Here is a 24,444-nt window from a genome sequence, read left to right on the forward strand (position 1 = left end):
TATAATGCACATAAAAACTTTGAAATAAAATCTTTTAATAAAAAATTTGTATTTTTTAATATTTATGGTAATATTTATTTACCTATTAGATATAAATATATAATTTTTTTACATAACAGATGAGTTTGATGTGTGTAATAATTATTTCTTAAGTAATTATTTCAAACAATTTGCTGCTATAATTTGAATGTATTTCTATATTACAGATCAACTTACAAACAACTCCGCTTGCGCATCGTGCTGGTAAGTCAATCTAATTTGTTTTATTTTAATGTCATCAATCAACCGTTAATAGTAGATTTCTGAAGTTTCTCATATAATAGGATGTAAAAATCAATACTTATATGCCTGAGCGCGTGAAATTTTGGCAATCTGATTGAACATTTTGCATTTAAAAATTACTGTAGCCTCGAAATTTTGGTACAAAGATTTTTGTTTCCACGTAACCTCAGGAATCGAATCTGCTATTAACGAGTGATAACGTTGGCTTGGGATATTCTGTACACAAGAAAGATTAATCAAGTTAAGAGTATGTTTTATTTAACTGTTGACATTCTAAATATTTTAGAATTATTTGTCATGGTTTTCATTCTGATATATTCCCTGAGCTCGCATCGAATATTTTTCCACTGTTTTGGATAAATTTATTTTCCAATCGTGTTCTTGCATTCTAAATGAGAGAGCGAGGCTAACTAAACATTTTTTTTCACCAAAAATATTTGTTTACACTGAAATATTGTAAGTTAGTATACAACAAATTATACTAATTACTAGCGTCTGCTTATTAACTAGCAAAAATCGCACGAATTAACTATCTTTTAATCTTCTTATCTCTCCTATGGATATCATACGCGCGGTACGATATTCTTTATCACATTCTCAGAAAAACTTGATCGCAGTATTGCTTTTGCCTGAAGTAAGCTATGACGATCCTCCTCCTTTTTTTATTGCTTTGTGCCGCGCAGAAGGACGTCGAATCAATAGTCTTTAATAAGTCGTTGCCCGTAGGCCGTTACCTATCGATTCCACGCGATCGTTATTGCGCCATCGATAGGTCTGCGATTCGAGGTAATTTCTTCCGGCAAGTTCTATTTACACTTGCTAATTGACTTGTTTATTTTCCCATTGACTAGATATCGGAAGCTCTAAGTAATAACAACGATATTTACATACGATATTTACATCCCGCGACGGGAATCTCTATCTACCTAACATTGTGTACAAAAGTGGTTTACAATAAAAAGAATATATATCTCGTACATTTTAATTACATTTTAATCTATATTAGCGTGTAAGGTAATTTTTTTCGTGGAAAAAGAGAGAGAGTGAGTAAAAGAGAGACAGAGGGAGAGAGAGAGAAGCGTCGCGTTCTTGTATATTTCATAGATGCAAAAGATTGCTCATGTGACGCGTATCGCCCGCGTACACTAACGGGTTATAATACTCTACACGTCGTAAAAAAGACGCGAGCGGGGGCGGCGGGAAATGGCGGCGCGTCGCGAATACGGTAATTAAAATACCCCGGCAGGAAACGACGTCGCGCCGACTCCTTTATTATCCGACGCGATGCCGCGGACTCGAGTTTTTCCGAGCGCGACTCATCGCTCAGCCTGCGGTATCGGATATTGCGGCAACGCATTGCCGTCGTCGTAGACTCTTCTTTTTTTTTCCTCAACGGCGGGGTTTCCTACGAAAGAGAGAGAGAGAGAATTGCGCAAGAAAAAGTATGCAAACGTCCGAGTGCGCGAGTTGCGCGTAGTTGCACGAACACAATGAGCAAAAGGAACTTCACTGCGGAATTGCGCAACGCATGACAGGATCGTAGTGCGATTCTCTGCGCTACAGTTGAAATCAACGAACGTTGATACATCACGTTCATATCTCTTAGCGATGACAGCCGTTCTATGCAAAATGATTTGTTTACGAGCTGGTCGTGGTGGCCTCTTGCTTCTTCCTGATGCATCGTAGCTTGCTGGTGAGTTTTTGCCGTAGCTTCTTGTCGGTGGCGAGCATCAGAAGCCATAATATCGGCCATATCATCCGGCAGATCTTTAGCACCACAAGCTTGTTCAAGCAAGCGAACAGCAGGCCAAAGAACCACGGCGCGCCCATCAGTAGGTACATCTGCAGGAACAGGAAATATTTCTTTCGCAGGACATTCGTATGATTCCGCGTTGCTATCTCCGTGCTTCGTTGTATCATTATAATTTTGTACGTGGTGAAGATGAACAGCACGTTGTTCAAAAAGAGTGTGATGAGCGGTATGCCGAAGAAGTAGATATTCACGATATAGTTCGGCCCGTTGAGATAGCGACGGTAATTAGGTTTGAACGGGAGGTCCTCCGAGATCCCCGGGCAGAATTCTAGGATGAAAGCGACGATGGCGGGAATCAGAGCGCCACCCCAGGCGAAGACACTGTATAACAGGAACCGTCTGTTCTCTTCCTGATTGACATTGTTAGATCCCACTATCCAGCGAAATCGCGTGATCGACAAGGTCATGTCGAAGCAGATCACGTTTAGCCAGAATACCGTCGCGTTCGTGAAATACTGTTGTAGTATCCACAGCAGCACGGCGAAGTTGTCGTTCATCGGGCAATCGCATAGATGACAATAGCCGAGGAACTGTAGCATGCAGCCTTGCACCAGCAGGCAGAAATTGTGACGCAACACCGCGCGATTGTAAATATTTTTGCCCAGCTCAGGGACGGATAGGTACACGACGACGACGATGATGCAGAGGACCACGTGGGCCACATTGGTGTCCATGTAGGTCTGCGCGCCCCAGAAGTACACTGTTCTCAAATCACTTCCATGATAGACCGTTTCCTTCTTGTCTTCTTTCGATGTGTTCGACGATACATTCGCCACGTTGATGGTAGTGATGGTAGTGATAGTCGTCACGGTGATGATCGTCGCGGTCGTCTTCATCATCACCGTCGTTCCCGACAAGTTCTCCTTGTCCAAAATCATTTGCGAGTCGGTGTCCGGACACTTGACCACCACCACCGTGCCGTTAATCATGTTCTCGATGCAGTACTCGCCCGGTATGCTAAGCGTCGCGTGGATAGGCGGGTAATGACGCGGCCGCGTCGTGCCGGCGTCATCGTGACTGCAGCTCAGACCCTGCACGGACGCGATCATCGTGACGATCTGCCGCGACGGATGCTGCGACTCGATCGTCTGTAAGGCGTCGTGCGTGGTGTAGTTGAGCTTGTCCGGCTCCACGTGGACGCACTCGAGATCCTCATTAAATGCGTAACCGGGGACGCAGCACTTCCTCGACGCGTCCATCCGCTGCACGACCCTCGCTGGATGAGTCGCGACGAACGAGGCAAACAATAGGCAAATCGCGACGGAGGACTCCGACGCGTGCATCTCGGGACAGCTTCTCGCGCTGACTAATTTCATGCTCCGACTGCAAATAATCGCGAACGTGTCTTTCCGACGCTTGACAGCTCAGAAACAACCGGAGCTTCTAACTTCTTAGTCGGCAGCACGCCCGCGTGTAACACCACTTTTCTTCCGTTTCTCTGAATGACGTAATCGTTGCCGTGGAAAACGTTTACCGTGGAAGGTGCGCGTGATAGACAAGCTCAAACACCGACACTACTAACGTAACTGTGAACCGCAAACGATACGTGTCAATTTTCGCAATTGAGTCGCGGCCAATCGGATAACGCACAGTCATCCGGTGTGTGTTGTAATTTATACAATTACTAATGAAAAGTAAGTAAAAGCGGTTGTCATTACATTAAACTGTACATCAAATTCACTAGAAAAATATAAAGTTAATTTACTCTAAACATTTCTATCTACATCAAAAACTTTGTCAACAGAAATACCAACTCATATACATTTTTATCTGTATTTTTCTTGCGGTTTTTACATATGATTGTGATAACTTGTACTTTCAATTGATTATAATAAATGTTGTTGAGTCAGGATTTTCTCTTGAAAAGAATCTAATGTTGATTGAAATGTTTAGAATAGCGGATAAAATTTATTTTTTTAATGAATTTAATATGTATTGAAAATGCGCTTTTTGGCTCTTATTAGCCTTTTATTACTAATTTTCGATTATTATGATAAAATAAAAAAATCTCCGAGTATAAAAATATATAGGTGGATTTACATTATGCAGCTTAAAAAAGATTAATCGAGAAAAAGATATATATTTTTAAGGTAAATTTTTATAGATCAGTTTTTATTTGATATAAATTTGCAATTTATTATAAGATTTCACACAACTTTATTTTAGTTGACGAATATTTTTTATAAGAAATGTGCGAAAAAGAAGTCTTTATTTTCTATTTTTTAAATATATCTTTGATTATCTTTTAAATAATAAATTTTTGTAATTAAATTTAACAATTTAAAATAATTTATAAATTTAATAATTAAAGTTAAGTAAAATTAAAATTTAATTTAATTTAACTTTAATTATTAAATTTATTAATGTAAATTAATTTTTTTATTTTATTGCAATTTATCATTTGCTATTATTTTATTTATGCAACTTTATTTTAATTCATGAATATGATTTATGAACATATGTTTATTTTTGGGTATTTGAAAATGAATAGCATTTCAATTCTTTTATGGTTCTTTCTAAGTTGTCGTCATAAAGTTTAAAATATTCGTGGTGTAGCACGGTGAAAGACACAGGCAGCTATTGATTTTACGACTAATTGATTGTGAGTTACAAAAGGTTTTTTTTAGCATATTTATGTGACAAGGGAGCGGCAACTACTTTAGACATGTAGTCATACTAGGTGTACGTGCCGATTGCGCAAAGAGTTTCCTTCTGCTGTTTTATATATTTCCCGGTATTCGTAGCGGGCAGCCCGCAACGGAAAACACCTTTAACGTCACGAATAATGCTATTCTTACACGTAATAAATCCACATTTCATTTTCCACGGACGGCGAAGATACCGAAGCGGCAGCGGCTGCTGCGGAATAAGCGCGGAAAACGTCACGGACACGTGAAGGTGAGCGTTAAAGGAGGAAGGGGGATAAGGATGAGAAAAAGGAAGGGTAATACAATTGGAGTGGTGCGTCAGCTGCAACAGCAGCAGATATGATTAGTATTAGCGGTGAAAAGATTGTCAATTCAAATTACGATTGTCATAGACGCTCGAAAAATTCATCAATCGCGAGGATAAATTTTAAAAAATTGAATCTTTGAACGAAATTTTGACATTAATTGAAATTAAAATTGGTTGGGTATTTAAATCTATGGCGAATAATAATAGAAGATATAAAAGCTCGGATTATACAACTGGAGCTATTATATTTCATGACAGATCGGCACAAACAAATGATATTAGTATATCATACAAATATAAAAATTTCGATGAAAAAGAAAATAAGCTACTTACTGATTGCTGGTATATGTTTTATTTTGCTGTACACAATGTTTACATTGCACACAGCAGTTGGTGATTAATAAATTGACCAATAATCGATACGGCAATCCGTCGGTTATTGCATAGATATCGTTTATCTTCAAAATAATTTCTCTCTCAATAGCTATTTATCTGTGTTTTTAATTCTATTTTTCCTGATATTTTTCATATTTATGAACAATATTTATATGTTTAATCTCTTACTGGGTTACACGCAGTCGATACATAAACTAACGGCGTCGGGTTACAACATCGGTACATAACATACAGATGCCACCATGCTCTGCTAATTTCCAATCAATAAGTTTTAATTAAAAATTATTATATTTAGCAGTTAATTCTCTAATGAAACTTTAAATTTAATTTAACTTTGAAGCTGGTTATACAAAATTCCAGTGAAATAAAAAACAAGCCAGAATAACAAAATATTTAACATACGTAAAATAAATTGTTCCAAAAGAACACAATTGTAAATGAAAGAAAAGATCAAAAAAATAATATTATAACTGGTAATATATTTAATTGAAGAAATTACAATTAATGTAATTGTAAAATAGATTCAAAGACGATTATATCTTAGCAAAGACAACTTGAAACAATTGGCTTTTTGCATTTTCAAATCTTAATTTCTTATTCTTAATTATATGTAGCATATTTATAATTCAAAAATTAGTTACAATTATTTTTATTAAAATTTAAGTATCGTCAACATTGAATAAATCGAAAATATTATTAGGAGATATTATTAGGCGATCATGAATGGGGAGAGATATGAATTGTAACTAGAGATTTTATTAACTATTATATACACTATCACGATGGATACATGATAACGGTCAGGACAGCCTGGAGCACGAGGGGCAGTAGGAGGTCGATTTCTTTGATTGTTAGGTCGTTGGCGGTGCCGGTACCGTTGTTGCACAGATAAGACTCGCAACAGGCGGTACAGGCGTAAAGCTTGGTGCGTTCGCCGATCACGATGCATCCCGGTTCGCATTTGTTCGTGCAGTTCCTCTCCAAGGACCATGTCTTTGGCAAGGAAGTCGAATTCTCAGTGCTGGTGGTATAGGAAAATCGTTTCACCTGCAACGCATAGATTCGTAATTATTAGATGGAGAAAAGACTAACATCGTTTTTTAATTTTTATAAATATACAACACACACACATACACATTTGACATTTAATCTGAATTGAGTTTAATTTAATTGCTAACATATGCGCCTGTATAATATCTTTTCGTATTCAACTTTTAGACAAATTCTTGGTTTATTTTATTTTAATCTGGTTTATAAAATTAAAAAATAATTAATATTATAATCGTGTATACACAGATATTTATTATATGAATATTTGTTAATAAGACAAAAATTGATTATTATCATATAGATTGTTTTGTCATGTTAATGACTTTATATTAAAGTTTTTGCGATATTTTGTATAAAAATATTATTTGCAAATATAATGATCTACATTACTGAGAAAATCTATCTAGCTCGTATCTTGTGTATATTTTTGTGATTAATCTGTTTTTTAAAATCAGGACGCTGCAAAAATATGGTACGCAATTTATCTAGGCGAATATTTGATTTATATTATATTACATTTTTATACACATAAATATGAATATTAAAAAATAATTCTTATTTATGATTTAAAAAAAATAATATTTAGAATATTTATTTTCTTCAAAAGTTAAAATTATTTAGCAGATAGCAATTATATATCTTCTTAATCTTCTTAATGTAATTTTTATGTGCCGCATATTTTTTACTGCGTTAAAAGTCACAGGATGTAATGGTTTAAATCTCTCTCCTCTCAAATACTACATCTGACATTTCGACGAGATTGCTGTAGTCGATAAATAGATTTGAGGTATCTCATATATGCAATAATTTATCCGCATGATAGACGCGCGCTTATGAATGCTACGTATGTATTTAATTAGATATTAATTCGCCCAGATAAACAAGCAATATGGTATGTTATCATGGTAAATTATCGTAACAATTCAATTACACGTGCAAATTTGCCACAAACCCGTTCGTTACAATCTCGTTCGTATAAACTCGTACAATTGAAAACTATTTAGTTCGAATAAATCAATCATGTTGTATTATTTATGTAATATAATATTTACGTAATATAATATTTTATATAAAATATACTATTAATTGTATTAATCATGCGTATTTTAAGAACACAAAAAAGTAGACGAGAAAAATCATTACGTGAAGATTAAACGTTTCTTTAAATATTTATTTGTTTTTTGTAAATACATGAGCTATAAATCAAAATTCAAGCTCTGAAGTTTGAGACTTTGTATGTTTTGTTAAGGGTTGATGTAAACGCGATATTGTCACATTTTGCATTTAAACGCATTGCGTAAAAATGAAACAAGTACAAGTATACTTCGCAGTCTTACCATACATATTCTTTTGTCGTTTAAGCACTTGTGTCTGAAGCTGCTGCCATTGCCGATATTGTCGGTGAGATTAATGCATCTGTCACCGACATCCATAGAGTCGCACTGATAGCACCACAAGTCATTAGCTCTTTCGGAAGCCGCTTGGGTTCGATGCTCCTTTGCCATTAGCTGACCTGTTTTTGCAATAAAACTGCCATTTATTTTATACGTACAAGATAGCATAACTGTAATTGCCAGGAGCTATTTATATCGAAAATTCATACAACTATGTACACTTTTAAATCAATATTTTCATGCATTTTAAAAATAGCATGTTAAAGAATAATTTTGGAAAGAGAAAGATATTAAATCATTTTAGGTTTTTTAGCGTTTATATCTATTAAACTTACGATATATTTTAAATTTTTTATATTTATGACGAAAATTAATACTTATAAAAATAAATCTACTAAAACTATTCGGATCTATTTACATATATTTATACAGACATTATTTAGAGAATAGTTAAACAATGTTAAATTTTGTTGAATTTGCTACATTCTCTCGATAATTTTATGTATGGTTTAAATCGAGATTAAATAATGTTTGAAATGTAATACATTGCAAATTCAGCATTAATACCTGTTGGGTTAAAAGCGAATCGATTGTACTTCGAGAACTCTCACTTATTATTATTAAAATTGTTACGCGATGTAATTAACTTCTAGAATTTTAGAGAAATATTACAAGCAAGATTTATTCGGGCATTCTACCAAAAATATGAAAAAAATTTTTTAAAGAGAATCACAACACTCATCTTAAATATCTTTCCAAAATCACATGCCGGATTTTGTAATATCGATTTGATCAAAATAAACTTTGTACAAATGTAATATTCCTAAAATTGGCAGTGGCTTATAGTGACACTATTCGTGCGACACGTTTGGATAATAAATTGGAAATATTTTACACTCACCACTTGTAAGGGTGATCAGCGTAACAAGCAGGAAGCACGTGGCGATGACGTATACGTTCGTGTTCATCTCGTTGGTCGTTCTGTCTTGCTCGTCGTGCAATTAAACTAATCACGACGACTTCGCGCGGGCGGGATCACATTTTCGCGGGATTGTTCTCGGGAATTCGCACACGAAGCTCGTGCGGAAGTCGCGAAAGATTCAGATTATGGTCCAGATGGTGGCTGATTCCGCCATGCTGGCGGCGTCAGCGCCTGCGTCAGGATTGCGTCGGGCTTGCTCCAGAAACCTCGAAAATCGAAAATCAATATGCGCGGACTGGCGAGGAGGTTCGTTCTCACGGTCACGATCCGCTCGACGTCAAAGTCGCCGTCGTCGGATTCAGACTGTAACAATGGAGACGTGGCTGCTCCACAGATATATAAAATATAAATAGAACTTCGTCTTACCGCTGCCTTAAATCCCCGCATGCCAAGACGACCACAGATGTATAGTAATTCACTGAAAGAAACGTGCGAATGTACATGCGCGTGAGAGAGAGAAATGTGCTTGACCTCACTTATCTTGACACGCAATAAGATAGATAAAGTAATATCTACTCTCAACAGCAAAATTTAAGCAAATCACTAAAATTGTTTTGTATCATCCGTTATCATACGTACGAGATGGGCGGATCAATTTTAGGGACGGATGCTGTGGAAACGTTGTCCTGTCGCGTTAGTGATCGTACCTTTCGCCGCGGATTAATCGGCTGTGATGAATGTATAGCTGCATCGAGAGAGGGTAATGCGCTTTGTCATCAATTAAAAGCACAAACGTCGACGCGATCGATAGAGACACATTGTTTAAGTCCCTTGGAGATTGTAATGAAGCATTCGGGGCCTAATGCACAATATTATTTTTAAAAATTTGATAATTTTTATTTATTTCTACATAAAACATTCTGCTAGTAATTTGGAATAAATATAATTTGTTTACAAGAAAAAAAATGGCAGAAGATGGCAACATACATTTTAATACTTTATTCTTTTGCAAATGCAAATTTAAATTTTACATTAAAAAATTAACCGTGTTGAGTATTAATTAATTTATATATATATATATATGTATATTATATCTTTTACAAATATTATATACAATCTAATATGTTGTACATATATAATACATACAACATTTTTTATACATATTGCAATTATTTAATATATATATTTGCATTTGCCACTATGAATGTAAGATAGTGACATCTACCGTAAAAAGGAGTGATAAAAGAGTAAAGTATATTGTAGCCTCGTTTTATAGAAACCACTTGATACCATCTGATACAAATGTTCTGTACAGACCATTTAAGTTGCTAGAGATAATTATCCATTTGCCACAATAAATTAAATTTTATAATTTATATTTAATTTTTTAAAAGTAATCTTATAAAAAAATGTTTTATTTATATTTTGTGTTTGCATCTTTAGATCATCATTTTTTATTGTTGATCTGTCGTAATTAGCATCTTTCTCTAAATGCACTTGCTTAGAATAAAATCTGATATCAGAATGCGCAAACACCAAGCATATCATATTCAGCTTTGTATGTCCACCATTCTAAAATCATCAGTCTATCAGTTTTTTATATATCTTCAAATAGTTGTATTTTGATAACAGTTTTCTTTTTGGAGCGACTCAGTAGAATACCATCAGCTTAAAACTAGAAAACCACAACGACGGACTCGTTTGAAACGCGAGTTCGTTTCGAAGTGATTTCCTGGTCTTACCACCGATCGATCCATGGTTTTATTCTTCTCTTTTATTAGAAGTCCTTTGGACATGATGAAATACTGATATTCCAATGCTATAATCAAATTAGAGTACGTTTTTATGTGTATATTAAATTATGCTTTTACAAACACACGCATACATTTAATATAATTATGCATTCTCGTAACAAAATTTTGTTTGTTTTTTTTAAATTAAAAATGCCCATATCTGGCCAAATGATACATATACATATTCTTCAAATTTTTTATTATTGGTTATTAATTTTTGAATAACATTTTAGTAATATTATAATGTGCTATTAACAGTATTGTATTGAGCACAGTAATATTATTCGTAGTATCTCGAGAATCACGAGCAAAGAGACAATAAAATTCATTAAACGAGAACAACGTTCACATTTCATTATTATTTCACTGACTTTTGATAACTGCTTCTGGTAGGAGAAATATTATCAGGCTTGTGAGATCTTCTCTGCAATGTAGAATTTCATTTGAAAGTTTAATAACATTGCAGTTATAATCCAGCTGTTTGGAAACTGGTTTAATATTTGCAATTAAGGTGTACAATTTAGCTATCCTTCTTTATTTTATATTATTTCTATTTAATATTTCTTTAGGAAAAGTAATGAGAGAAATTACAAATATAAATATTGAAGATCGGACAAGAATCAATTTGGATGATGAAATGTTTGTAATAGCATTGTTGCGCGAAAAGAATAATATAAAAATATATATAAAAAAGTATTATAAAATATGATTTTATTTAATCGCAAAATTATATATAGTTAATTGAAAACAAATGTAACATTATTCGAACAATTAATAATTAATAATTAGACATTTAAAGATATTTTTAAGTGTTAACGCACAATATTTTTATTCAATTTTCAAAAAACTTGTTAAAAGTTAAGATATATTTTTTTGTTTAGTTAATATTAAAAGAGTAATTGTGTATAAAAGATAAGTAGTACATTACCAATTTGAAGATGGATTTTCGTATAGGAACACGTTTAAAAGATATGCGACAAGACATCTTCTTAATAGTGAAAGTATTTGCATATCTTTAAGAATAAAAAAATATATTGTTACACTTAAATTTTGCGAAAAAATTTAATTATTTTTTGAAAAAATGAAAGAAATATTAAAAAACAGACTTATTTTTCAATGTTAGCCAAGAATTAAAATCACGCCTTAACACCAAATGAACGTGTAATGCAACAAGGCCGGCCGTATGTATTTATTTACACAAAACAGTTGAATATACGTAGTATAAATCCAGAAAACTTTCTACTCGCCAAAGTTGCGAATTCACTAGAAAAGATCACGAAGAACCGCAAAAAAACAATGTGTGATTTTGAGAGCTACGTTCTTATATATCTTTGTTGTCCCCACTTTGGGGCCAAAGTGAATTTCAATCTGAAGTTCAAACTGATACCTATATAATAGAATTTGACAAGGAGCTGCACAGATGTAGGGCGATTCCCTTGTTCCCAGGGGTTAGTAACAATTTATAACAGCTTTGAATTATTATTTGATAAAGCTCAGGAACTATCTCTCCATTTTCTATATTAAAAAAAAATACTCACTCGAATAATAAATATCTTATATTTGTCTGGAGAAGCGATGATAGAAAAGTTGGCGAAGAGATGACATTCTAGAAAGCATTATTTATATTTTTATTCCCCAAAAATTTTATCCCTTATTTTCTGCATTTTTTATTTGATCCGCAGTCACAATATGCCAGAAGCACATTTTCGTGTTTCGGAGAGAAGCGTTAAATCTTATCTGTTTCATTATTTATCCCAGTCTCTAACTTTCAGTTGGGAAAATATAATGCAATAGCACAATTTATAACACATGTGACTAGTCGAGTGTATAAATTCATGGCCAAAGGGATTTAGTGTTAACACCTTTGTTTCGTTAACGATTTTTAAAGCGCTTAAATACGTAAATAATTAAATTCTGGTAAGCGGATTTCCAAAGTTTACAACACACTAACACGTACAAACGTGTGCCGGCACGTGATGAGATAGAGTTTCATCATTTTATTGTTAATATCTCTGGGAGCTTGGGTCATGCTAAATTGGCCTCACTCAGCGCCGTTATGCAGCGACGATTTAACAATCGTGCGAAGTTCTGATTCACCTATTAACTGCAGTTCGCCATATAATAATGCAACATGTACAAAAGCATTTTATTATAAAATACAGATATTACAATGCGGCCATCTATGTATAATGTAATAATTATTAAATATGACGATAATATATTTTAAATAATTGCAAACGCTTTGCAATAACGAAAATGTTTAATAATGTTAAATAAAATTACGCAATGTATATGTAAGAATTAACAATATTTTTAAATTTATTAACCAGTTTTAATATCGGTTTTAATATCAATCTCATTCTCTTAATCCGCGATATCCTTCTTCGCTTCGTTGTGAGATTATAAAGTTCTCGTGCTGTTAACTGCTGTTTATTACGTATCATAATCCAACGTTTATTGTGAAAAAGCATCTTACCAGAAAATTCGAGCATTACAATTTGCTTGGTTTGTTGCAAGATAATACAATGACTATTAAATGTTGTGAAAGCGCATTTCAATTGGTATTATAAATCATTCTGAACGACCAAGTTATGATATCTACTTACTAAAAGAGCTTTCTTCTAGAGTTTTTAGTTCCTTACTTAACGTCGCAAAATGTTTTTAGATTTGACTGTACGCAGACTACAGCATAATACTTTGTAATAAGTAGACAGAATTCTTGCCTTCAATTATTTCGGGGCATTAATTTATTACAATGATTTAATTTATTTTAATATTACTAAGCTTTAAGTAGCAGAAAATTTTACTTGCCAGCGATATAAAAAAACGTGACTCGGTTACTTATCTAATTAATCTTCTACCCGATTAATTATCCAGTCGAGTGCTAATTATACGGAATTGTCAGCGCGATGATAAATAATATATATGGTAGTAAGTAATTATTCATCATTATATGCTTAAAAACGAACAAATTCTTTGGGATATAACGTTCGGTAATGTCAAACAGTATATTCACTCTACGGTCTATTGCACCTGTACATTGCAGGGGTGAATAGCCGCAGGGGAATCGATTTCAGGTTTCCCAGACAGCGACTGTTACGACTTTTACCAGCGAATGAACCTCTCTGGAGAGGATATATCAGCATCGATATGAACGGTGCTAGGTAGCAAAAACTAGGGGTAAAAAACAGATAAAAAAAAATACACCTCATATATTCGTAATGACGCAGATAGAAATGATGTCGATCGAGAGCTTAAATAAAACCGATATTTTTGAGATCAATTTTAAGCATAATTTTTTTCGCAATTTTCGAATTTTATTCTAGATTTGATAAGTGTCACAGATACTGAACTTCTCATTCTCTGGTTATCTTAGCAGCTTAATGCTGGCGTTTTAATATGCATTTGCAAGGCGCTGTCATTGATTTGATAAATATATGTATATATTACACAACAATCCCAACAATCGTAATTTGTGTATTTAATAAATGTTTAATTAATAAAGACAGTGACTGTTTGTGTAATATATATACATATACTTCATCGCCTATTTACGATTATCTTCTCTACAGCTCTTTCTTCTTTTCCTTCGAACATTTGCAATTGAAAGAGAAGCCTTTGTTCACATTATTTTCACGGGCTGATGTACAGACTAACCTTAAATTCCGACTTTATATTCAGATCACGTGGAGAAATCTTTTTTTCTCGCGTCGAATGGCTGTGCAAGTTCTGCACGGTAACGTTTGAGAGGCGCGTGTAATGACATTTATGCGGCGTGAATACACGAATTGCATCTATCGCACACCCGAAATATCAAATTTGATATTTACGCAGGGAAACGTATCAACAATGATTTACAAATATTGATGACACTCGCCGTGTTGTTGCGCACAGTCGACACGGATAAGCCGACGGTTTAATGTCATCGGGTTTTGCTCGGGTGTATATAATTTGTCTCGTCGCGTTATCGATCCACCGTTGCGCAAAATAAAACTGAATGCGCGAACACAAGTAATGAAATCCGTCCGAGCGGAGGGAAGGAAATGTTTCCCGCGCTGCGTTGGGACTTCGAGGGGTGAATAGTCTGCGATGCGTGGTCAGCATATATGTATATATATATATATATATATATATGTATGTATGTATGTATATATCAGGAGATAAATTGCGAGAGAGACCCGTAACTTTCCCGGCGAGAGTGGAAACTCCGCCTCACTTGTTCGCGCGACACGCAAGAAACGCTCACCGCTGACGTTGACATCGAAGAGAAATTACGCAATAAGGTCGTCGCTCTAATATCATTTTATGGATCGTCTCTTGTCGAGCGAATATAACTTTCGGATGAAAATTGTTCACAATATGAACTTCATGCACGTTTTAACTCGTTGTGCTAAATTTGGGGAAAACATAGACCCGGACGTCTATAAAGCATTTGAAAAGTCACGTATTTTGCCTTCCTAAAAAATTTAGAGAATTTACTACAACTGAGAAGTCACTACAACTTGTAACATTAAATTTTCATAGCAATTACAGGTCGAAAATTAGGGTTTTGATCAAATTTAAGCGTTAACTTCGCGTTTTCTTAAAAATCCACAACGCGTGCCTGTCACGCAATTCACTTTCCACAGCAAACAGTCTCTCGACTTCAAGTACACGGAAGAAAAGCGTGTTCTAACTCGTCTTGTGTGCGACTTTTGAGATGCCTTGTTTAATGCACTACGTAGCGTTGCGTAAGCTGCTTCGAGTAAAGCCGCTGATAATCGTTGTCTCGTAATGCGAACTAGAATTAATTGCAACAAGATGCAATAAACGACTCGAACTAGCTCGAGCGCTCGAGAGCATTCGAGGATCTCAAACTCGCTAATACACTTAAGCCTCGCAAATCTGCCTAACGCGATACCGTTCCCCTTTTAAGTGTCTCGTTTGCAGCCGGATCGTTGCTACTTAGCACTCGAGATACCGTTTAACAATCGCATAAAGTTTCGATTGCCTCTTGCGCGCTACATTGTCAGCGACAAATATCGCCTATTTAGGGGATTCTATCAATTCTATCAAGGCGGGTCGCTATAGAAACTGTACAGTAAATGAGCAACGAGCTCTTTGCACTTTACTGTGCGTATTTCGTCTTTATTACAATACTGTTTCAAATGCTATTTATATATATATAATTTTACGAGACGTGTAAATTTATGGTCTCCGTCATGCTTCGTACGTCTCCGTCGCGAGAAAGAGAATGAAAGAGCTCTTTGCGACAATTTCACATTAAAGCATTGAAATGCATTGTAATCTGATAGAAACTTCCTTCGTCTCTAGGATCGTAACGTTTATCATTGCCAGATATCGCAATTTTAATCTATTCAGACAAATTGAGGTAATTAAGTGTTTTAAAGATTTTTTAGTTTCGTGTTGAGAAATTTTTACGAGTTTAAAAAAATCGTAATACGAAATATTATTTGTGTTAGTTTTAAATAATAGCGCTTAGCACTAAAATTATTAATAAAATTATACATTTTTATGCTATTGTGATGAAAAAGCTCGTGTAATAATTAATGTATGTGACCATCACATTTGTTGCGATCACTTTGTGATTTTTTATTTACGGAAATCTTCGATCTCCGAAAATTTCTTTTACCCAACCTTTGTTCCACACGTGTGATCATACCTTAGAATTATAGATACTATATTTTTGTGTCAGTAGGAAATATAGAAGTTTCCATTTTTCATTATTTACGACCTTTGTTATCTCTTTTACACCCAATCTTCCTCAACTTTTACTCCACATGCACATCGTCAAATCTCACCAATTTTTCACGCATTATTGTAGTTTAATATAAAAATTGTTATCAAAATACCTGTAAAAACAGTTGTCAGAATATAAATAATATTTTTATTTATAACATAAACAATTTTTAAACTTTTAGTTACAATGTTTGTTTGATAAACAAAAATTGATTGTTCACTTAGAATTCTTTATACAGCATCGTAGCATGTTTTAGATTTGATTGTGTAGTTAACATTTTATTTATTATTATATATAATTTTATGTTTTACTTCGCAAAACGTTTATAAAGCACTGCAGTATAAGCTCTTTTAATATCGTTGTGGTCGCAATTTAATAATTTGACATAATAGTCTTATTGACTCAATAAAATGCTCACGTCACAGCAATGAATATTGTCGCAATTTACGCTGGTATTAAATACAATTACAGAATGCCTATACAGGAGCGAATATTTTTTTTTCGGTGACCTGAATGTCTTCAAGATGAGGTGATAGCAAAAGCTTTCTTTACTTTATTACAGAGTTCTTTACTCTCTTACAAAGTGCACTTCTCATGCACTTTACCGAGCTTGCAGCGCAATAATAGCGTGTACCGGAAGAGTATCGTATTACAAAATACGATACCATCAGCTTACTATGTAATAATGTAACGTGTGTGTACTGGGGGAAAATAGTATTACAAAATATCACATTACAAAATGTAAAACATACTACAACGCGACACGGTTTGTTCAACTCTTCTGCGTCGTTCCGCATCTTTTCCGTTTCCAATTCAAGTAATTCGCGTCCGGAAGCTAAAATGGATTGGAACGTTGAATATCTGTCGCGTCTTACTATCATAAATCATGTTGTTCACATCGCGCCGTCAAACGCAAGAGAATTAGTGCCGAAATGTTGTAGGTGTTGTCTCTCTCCTTGATTTTTTTCTTTTTATATTTCGGAGTACAATAAGATTTAATCAGCGTTTTCGTCGAGACACCCTGCTTCGTCGTCTGCGCAATCCACTTTCTTCGGATAAACGTCGCACAGACGAGATGGCTCGTATCATTAAATTACGCTTCAGGGGTGTCAGTGTTTACACCGAAGCAACACGTGAAACGGTCCCTCCGCCGCCGTCTTACACTCTCGTTCACCCCACCGCGTCACGGTCCGCCATCCCCTGCGCGTCGAGTTGGGCCATCCCCGGATCCAGCGGAATGTACATAAACGACAAGAAGGTGCACGCGTCGATTGGTCGAACGAACCCGGGTCGATGGCGTGAGGGGGCACCGGGTTGTTCGCGAAGCTCGTAGTGCCGTTCTGACCATCGTCGCGGCTGGTTCATCGTCGTCCTTCCTCCGGCTGTAAGGTCGTCGCGTTCGCTCGCATGAGAGCCCGTCGATATTACATATTCGACAACCAATTTTCGATCTTCGCGTCGTAAAGAAATCGTCGTGCGGAAGCGGGTTGAATCCCGATTTAAATAAACAAGTGTGCAGCGATCGTGGTAAAAAAAATCGCAAACAGCGATATGTAAAGGTGCTCGTCGTCGCGCGTAGGTGTAGCGTAGGAGATAACGCCAAGGGGTCGTTACACCGAGCAACCCGACCGTCGAATGGTGCGTGTACACCTAACGAGGGACTAGCTACCAACCGAAAGGAGAGAGTAGTGGCAGCGGTGTAGTGGTAGAACAACATCGGCGGGTGGTGCTCGAGAGCGAGCGAGCGAGCGCGGGATTGCCAACGGATTTGTAGTCGGACCGTGAATGCGACCGCGCTAACAAACCCCCGAGATCAACATCGCCTCGCAACCGGACGATCTCCGGTAAGCGTCGCTTACTCATTGTGCTTGTCGTCCGACAGTTTACCGAGGTTTCATCCCCCTCCCACCCCCCTCCCCTTCCCCCGCGATTACGCTCGACTTTTGAATGTCCCGCGACTTCACCGTGGGCGATATTAGCGGCGAGGCGCGTCGAAACTTTATCGTGTTTCCGCCGTTAATTGGCTCGAGGGCACGTTCGGGATAACGATGATGATGGTGCGACAGATATTTACGAGATATCCTGGACGCGATGTCGCGAGGCGGGATCCCCCGGAGATACATAATCGTAACTCATGCCTGTAGTTCATATTACGAACTGTACGATCGTGAAACTTTTGTAAGTGGAGATGGTCTGTCGTTGTCCCGGCCTTGTCCCCCTTTAGAGCAGTCGCTTTGTCAAGAGCTGTGTACAAATACAAAAGGACGACTCGTATAAAAGTCCACCGTTACTGTTTTTCTCGGAATTATTACAGCCGTCGCGGAAAGCGCCTTCATTTAAGTACAGACTTGGGGATAAGTCTGCGTCTGGTTATTTTTATTCGTTGTGCAATACAGCTGCGAGACAAATTGTGTATATTGCAGCAAATCACCGTGCTTCTCCTAGGAGTGTCTCTCTATTATTTTCTCGACAATTAATAGCTTCGTAGACAAATTTATGTGTATTTGTTTCACACTCGCGGGTTAAGTTGGATTGTCGAAAATTTTAATGAAACATTAGAATTGAATGTGATAGATGGAAATTGTCGGAATTATGTATGAGTTTATTTAAACATGAATTGAATGAGGCTGGCGGAACGGTTTGTCGCCTCTAAGTTGCATGTAAATTAATGCAGCAATTGTGTGAACGCGTTTGGGAAACTATTGCGCATGCAGCTTGTGTTGATAATTGCAGAGTACACATTACAAGTGCAAGAGAGTGTATATCGGAATTAATCGTTTCAATAATAATATAAATGAAAAAGTGTTGACTTCAACAATGAAGATTTAATAAAATTACGAATCCCGCTCGCGTGATTATTGAACGGACGAATTAATAAAATGGAAAAAGTACTAATCAAGTTTCTTAAAATATTATATTTAAGAAAAGTAGTACACTTAATACCTTGATTTGATTTTGATTTTGGGCCCGGAGGGAAAACACTTTGCCGATAAACTTAGTGTGATTGAATAATTTTATTAATCTCGACAAAGTTTTCTTCCCAAAATTGAGGCTTACGTTTTTCCGAGAAACCGTTCCACGTTTTATCAGCAATGGCTGAATGCGAGGATTATCAACGAATCGATAAAATCTTGATGATTGGTCTAATTGACAATTACAAGCCCTGGTAGGTTTGTATGCCTGTGCATTCACAACGAATAATTGCTTTCGGTAATTCCGGCTTTCTGCCATTGTGTCCTAGATGAATCACCTCGTTTACAAGTACAGCTAGCGGAATAGCGAAGATTGAGGAGAAAAGAAAAGTAACCCTTCCAACATCTCTCATCTGCATGAGAGACACTTGACCGATTCCAGTGAAGTGCATTTCCCATCTGTTCTCATCAAAGTCTAAATTTAAACGAAAATGCATGCAATAAGTAACAGTTAAATCGTAAAATTTATGAATGTTATCGAATAATGCGAAGCGAAGAAATGTAATTTTTTTTACAATAAGCTTAATTAATTTACGATGTGATTAGCTTGATTTTAAACTACACTTTTAAGATTACAAGAGAATAAAACATAGTTTTGACATTTTTGAGAAAATATAATAAATTACAAAATAATATATATATAATTTGAAGAAAAATAATTGAACAGTGCTTTCGAATTTGCTTTGCATCGTTAGACAATTTGTTAATTAGATCGTTTGACGATCATAAGAGCGATCGTTTTTATGATTTTTATACCATTTTGATCATAAACACAATTCCATTACACGATCAAATAAGCACTTTATCGTGTTTATATCATTGAAGCGTACGTATTCTGATTTACTTCATCGGCATGTAATAATTAAATTCTGTCCTGCGAGTGATTCCATTATTTAACTAAAAGTTTGGTCGTAAAGTACTGGATTATTTGTTATGTGAAACGATTGAATCGCACCGATAAAATCTATCACTTGTTTTGCATGAAAGTGTAAGTAATGCCGATGTTTCTGTTATATAGAATCTTTTGTAATGAGATTTTCATCTGTTGCACTTGTAATTTGTTTTAAAATGGGCCTTTGAATGAACGTGGTAAATTACCTCGATTATTAATAATCTGTTGGATTGAATCCGATTTGTTTTTAAATTTGCTTAATAACGGATATAAATGCCGACTAACGAGATTCGGTTTAATCAATACTATTAAATGTCAAGAGCACGGCACCTGTAACGAATTTGAAAAGCAATAATGCAAAGACATATCTTTTTTTATCATACCGTTAAGCGTCGTTAAAACAAAATGATCGTAATAATGAAAAATATAATGTGATAAGAACAACACATCGAAATATGTCAACGATATATAATAATAATTTAAACGAATGTTAAACCCGAATACCCTAATATTAAACCCGTTGGTGTGTCGGGCGTGCGACAGACGGAAACGTCATGCCGAATGAGAGAAATGTCAATTTATTTAGATTTCGACATATTAAATTGCGGTGATATATCATCGCGGAGTAAATACTGACATAATAACGCGTTATTCAGTCCGTAATCTTCGATTATAAGTTTCGTGGTTTGCGTTATAAAATTAGTGATATACAATTCTCGTTGGTGCATCGAGTGTGCGACAGGTGGAAACGTTACGCGAAATGAGAGAAACATCAATTTATTTAGATTTCGACATATTAAATTGCAGTGATATATTATCGCAGAGTAAATACTGATATAATACCGCGTTATTCAGCCCGTAATCTTCGATCATAAATTTCCGTCCCCTATCTACCCCGCTCGATCGTAATCCCCCGATTGTGAAATAAACAAAGACCGGGAATATGGCCGGCGGGTTTATAAACTGTAATGTTCGTTTGCGTCGCAAATCCTTTGAGAGGACGGTTAGAAAAAAAACAGAAGGAAAAAAGAAAGGCAGGATTCCCAACGCCGTGATGGCCGACCCTCCGGAAATATTTGCGACGTCAGTCGGCATCCGAAGTATTTAATTAAGCCCGGAAGGGAAGATTCACAGTTCCGCTGTTACATGTCTTTACGCTTTGACGCACGCCGACGTGTATATCTCGTTGAAAAACAAATTTTCTCAGCGGGAAGGTTCAAAAATGAGAGATAGGGCCCGTCTCTTAAGACTCTTTGTGATTTTATCCCGCGATAAGAGGAGAGCGGCTGCCGTTCGGCGCGAGAATGAGCGAAACTTTTTGTCTTAATTTTCGCGAAATCGAAAAAGGAACGTAAAATATTAATTCCTATAAAACATTCAATTCTGAGCTTATTGCTCGCTAAGAATTCGATAAGTTATTTCCTCCTTTTCCTCCACGGCCGCACATCGTCTTTCTCCGCAACGGGTGGAAATGGTTTCGCAGGTGTACTCGCTTACGTAATAGTAGCGCGTATCGCGTAATTACACGGCACTAAATGTCCGTCAAATAACGGGCGACACGGGGGTAGCTGCGCATTGAACAAGAAATGGAAGTTAACGAGGTAAAGAGATGACGCGACGGCGCGGCAGCTGGAAGGCCGAATGAATTGCCTTTAATAGCGATCCTGTCGTTGCTCTGCAGGAAACGCTTCGCGGAGCATTTCACGCCGGACTGTCACGAGGAAATGAGAGGAATTTAACAATTCGGATTCCGAGCCGTCTACCCCTGCGGACGGAGTAGTTATTTAACCAGACGCGCTCACATTATGAACATTTTTAACCTTTCGACGTCAACACTTAATTGGCAATTATTATATTAATTAAAATAAAAACAGATACCGCATACGCGTAATATTGATCTTTGGTAATTGATGGAAAACTCGTTTATGAAATGGAAATCAGATAGGAATTAAAAATAGTAACATTTGTGCTGCAAATAAAAAACAATATTTATAAAATAAATAGAATGATTGCGGGATAAATGTAATATAGATCTTATACATATTTTACGGTTTTCCTTAATTTCCGATTATTCGGGTCCGAATCAGCGCCCCTACATTCGAATTCCGCCGATATTTCTCCGAGAGTTCAATTTTGCAGCGACTCCTTATTTTCAAATTATTAATCGAATTGCCGTGTGTCAAAAGTAATTATATAAAGTGATCAAAGCGGCCTCAAATGCATTGATGTAGCGAGACATCAAAAGCGAGCAGTCTGATAGGATCCGAGGACAAACAGGCTTGTGGAATCGCGCGCTACTTGATCACGCTTATAAAGTTATGATCGAAAAAAGATCGCTGTAGGCAACAATCATTACGACCGTTATTTTCATTTCCCGTTCCATTATTTCTCTGTGCTCTGTCCGGGGCGCACAGTCATCGATTCGGTACCTGTACTTTTGTATTTATAGAGACCCGTGAAATTCGACAGTACATCGAGAAACCATTAATATCAATGATGTCGTTCCGGCCGCCGATACGATGGATGACCGCAGTATTCGTTGCAATGAGAGAATTGGTCACGAACCGGCTTGTGCGTAATACCGTCATAATTTAGCCGCTGCAACAGCGGATTACGCCGCATGCCATTAAACCGTCAGCCGGCGCGATTTTCATACGACCGCGAAACACCGACGGGTTCCGTTTACAGGGATTGTTCGTTGGTCGGCGTCGCACACGAGACGATGAAACGAGGCGTTCGACGTATAACGTATCGCGTTACAGCGTTGCTGCCATATGCATGCGAAAAATCTCTTTGTTACCGTCAGAATCCACGTGCGAGCCGACGACCTTACGTTATTCCAACGCGGTATTTAAATTCGCGCGCTAGGGCAGGATTTTTACATCTGGAATTCTCTCGCGCTCGCATCGCGTATTTGCCTGCACTACGCGTGGCTTGATATTAAATTTATTTTTACACATTTATTTTATTTGATAGTAGATTTAGAACGAAAATGTATCATGTGCCACACGTTTTACGTGATACGTTATTGACGTATTAGTCAGAGAGTCGACTCGGCAATTTCTCGATTGGATTATTGTTGTTATTATCAGCATTATTATTATTAATAGTGACGTTTTATTTAATTTATCTTATTTCTTCCGAGAAATCGAGAGAAAATAGGTTATTTCTTTACTCGAGAACAACAAAATTAAATCAACTGTCACGATGAAAGATAATAATCTTTATCGCGAAGCGCAATTTTCTAGTTAAGTTAATCTTTCAATTATATGGAAAGTGGAGAAATACTAAACTGCACAACTGTCTCAATAAAAGTTAAAGTTCATGAAACTTTCTCAAATGTTAAATTGAATTGAGATAAAACAAGGAAGCGCGATAGAGTTTATTGGTATTTTTCGATCTAAATCTGAAAAGCACGATCGCTTTCTGCCTGACACTTTTCGCATGCATTTTTACGATCGCCTTCGGCGTTCAAACGATCCTAATCGAGAAATTGACGAGTCAACTTCCTGATTAACACCTTACATCAATAATACATCGCGTGGTACGTTTTTGCTGCCATTGGCTATAAATAAACACAGGAAGAGGCTTCGGTTGTCTATCGTCGGCGTTAATCGACATCGCTGATGCGACCTTTCTTAAAATAAAAACCCGATAGTAGACGATCGCATCCGGCGCTAAATGAAGTATGTTGCGTCTGAGAAAATAATCGGGCGGGAATTTATTTACTGTGTCAGCAGAAATTCTTGTCGTCGCCGCCGGCGTTGATTGTTCTCATCCTCCTCTCTCTTTGCCTCTCCTTTTCTGTCCTCCCGTCTACCTATCTCTCTTCCTTTCTGTCCAAGGTGGCAGGTTGTAAGGCCTTTTCGCCGATACGATGCTAATGCACCGGCAACGATGCACCGCTAACCCTGTCGGAACAATCTCACCCCATCTTGTGGTAGCTACCCACCTTTGAAGCTCAAAAGCCAAGCCGCCAGTAGTAACTCCCCATCGATCGATAGGGTTTACTACTAAAGGTGCACTCACGGGCTCTTTGGTTTATCGAATGTCGCGCGTCGTCTCTCCGTCCGCCGAATCTCATTTGAGAATCGCCAATACTAAAATTTCCGACATGATGAGCGACCGCTGGATATCGGAGAGAGAAAGTGGGGGCGGAAAAGCGGGTGGAAAAGAGGGTGGGAATCACGGAGCGAAAGATACGATTTCGCCTGGAATGCTAACCTTCTTCCTCT

The 24,444-nt window shown here is 36.6% G+C and overlaps 3 protein-coding genes across 8 annotated transcripts in view; 1 reads left to right on the forward strand and 2 right to left on the reverse strand.

The window, feature by feature from the left end:
* kairos overlaps positions 1 to 24,444 on the forward strand; it is a 44,710-nt gene that overhangs the window by 5,589 nt on the left and 14,677 nt on the right. For 2 of the 5 annotated variants that reach the window (XM_012373046.2, XM_012373048.2), the window contains one exon: positions 207 to 243. The exons of 2 other annotated variants lie outside the window; for them this stretch is intronic. The gene's annotated coding sequence lies outside the window, so the exon portion shown is untranslated. Of the gene's footprint in view, positions 1 to 206; positions 244 to 17,688; positions 18,190 to 24,444 lie in introns of those variants that run through there. One more of the 5 variants, XM_012373049.2, reaches the window with a different exon arrangement.
* Positions 515 to 3,744, reverse strand: LOC105675707 (G-protein coupled receptor Mth2-like). Its single transcript, XM_012373044.2, has one exon. It carries the CDS (start codon positions 3,409 to 3,411, stop codon positions 1,921 to 1,923), a length of 1,491 nt encoding a protein of 496 aa, XP_012228467.1. The 5' UTR covers positions 3,412 to 3,744; the 3' UTR covers positions 515 to 1,920.
* On the reverse strand, positions 6,183 to 9,290 carry LOC105675716 (uncharacterized). 2 transcript variants are annotated; one of them, XM_012373057.2, is made up of 4 exons: positions 9,239 to 9,290; positions 8,792 to 9,175; positions 7,834 to 8,009; positions 6,183 to 6,493 (listed from the first exon to the last, which is right to left on the reverse strand). In XM_012373057.2, exons 2-4 carry the CDS (start codon positions 8,856 to 8,858, stop codon positions 6,224 to 6,226), a joined length of 513 nt encoding a protein of 170 aa, XP_012228480.1. In that variant the 5' UTR covers positions 8,859 to 9,175; positions 9,239 to 9,290; the 3' UTR covers positions 6,183 to 6,223. The 2 variants fall into 2 exon arrangements, with proteins under 2 accessions (XP_012228480.1, XP_067216010.1); XM_067359909.1 differs by having other exon boundaries at positions 8,792 to 9,290.

The sequence above is a fragment of the Linepithema humile genome, chromosome 7, assembly GCF_040581485.1.
Source record: "Linepithema humile isolate Giens D197 chromosome 7, Lhum_UNIL_v1.0, whole genome shotgun sequence".
NCBI lineage: Eukaryota > Metazoa > Arthropoda > Insecta > Hymenoptera > Formicidae > Linepithema > Linepithema humile.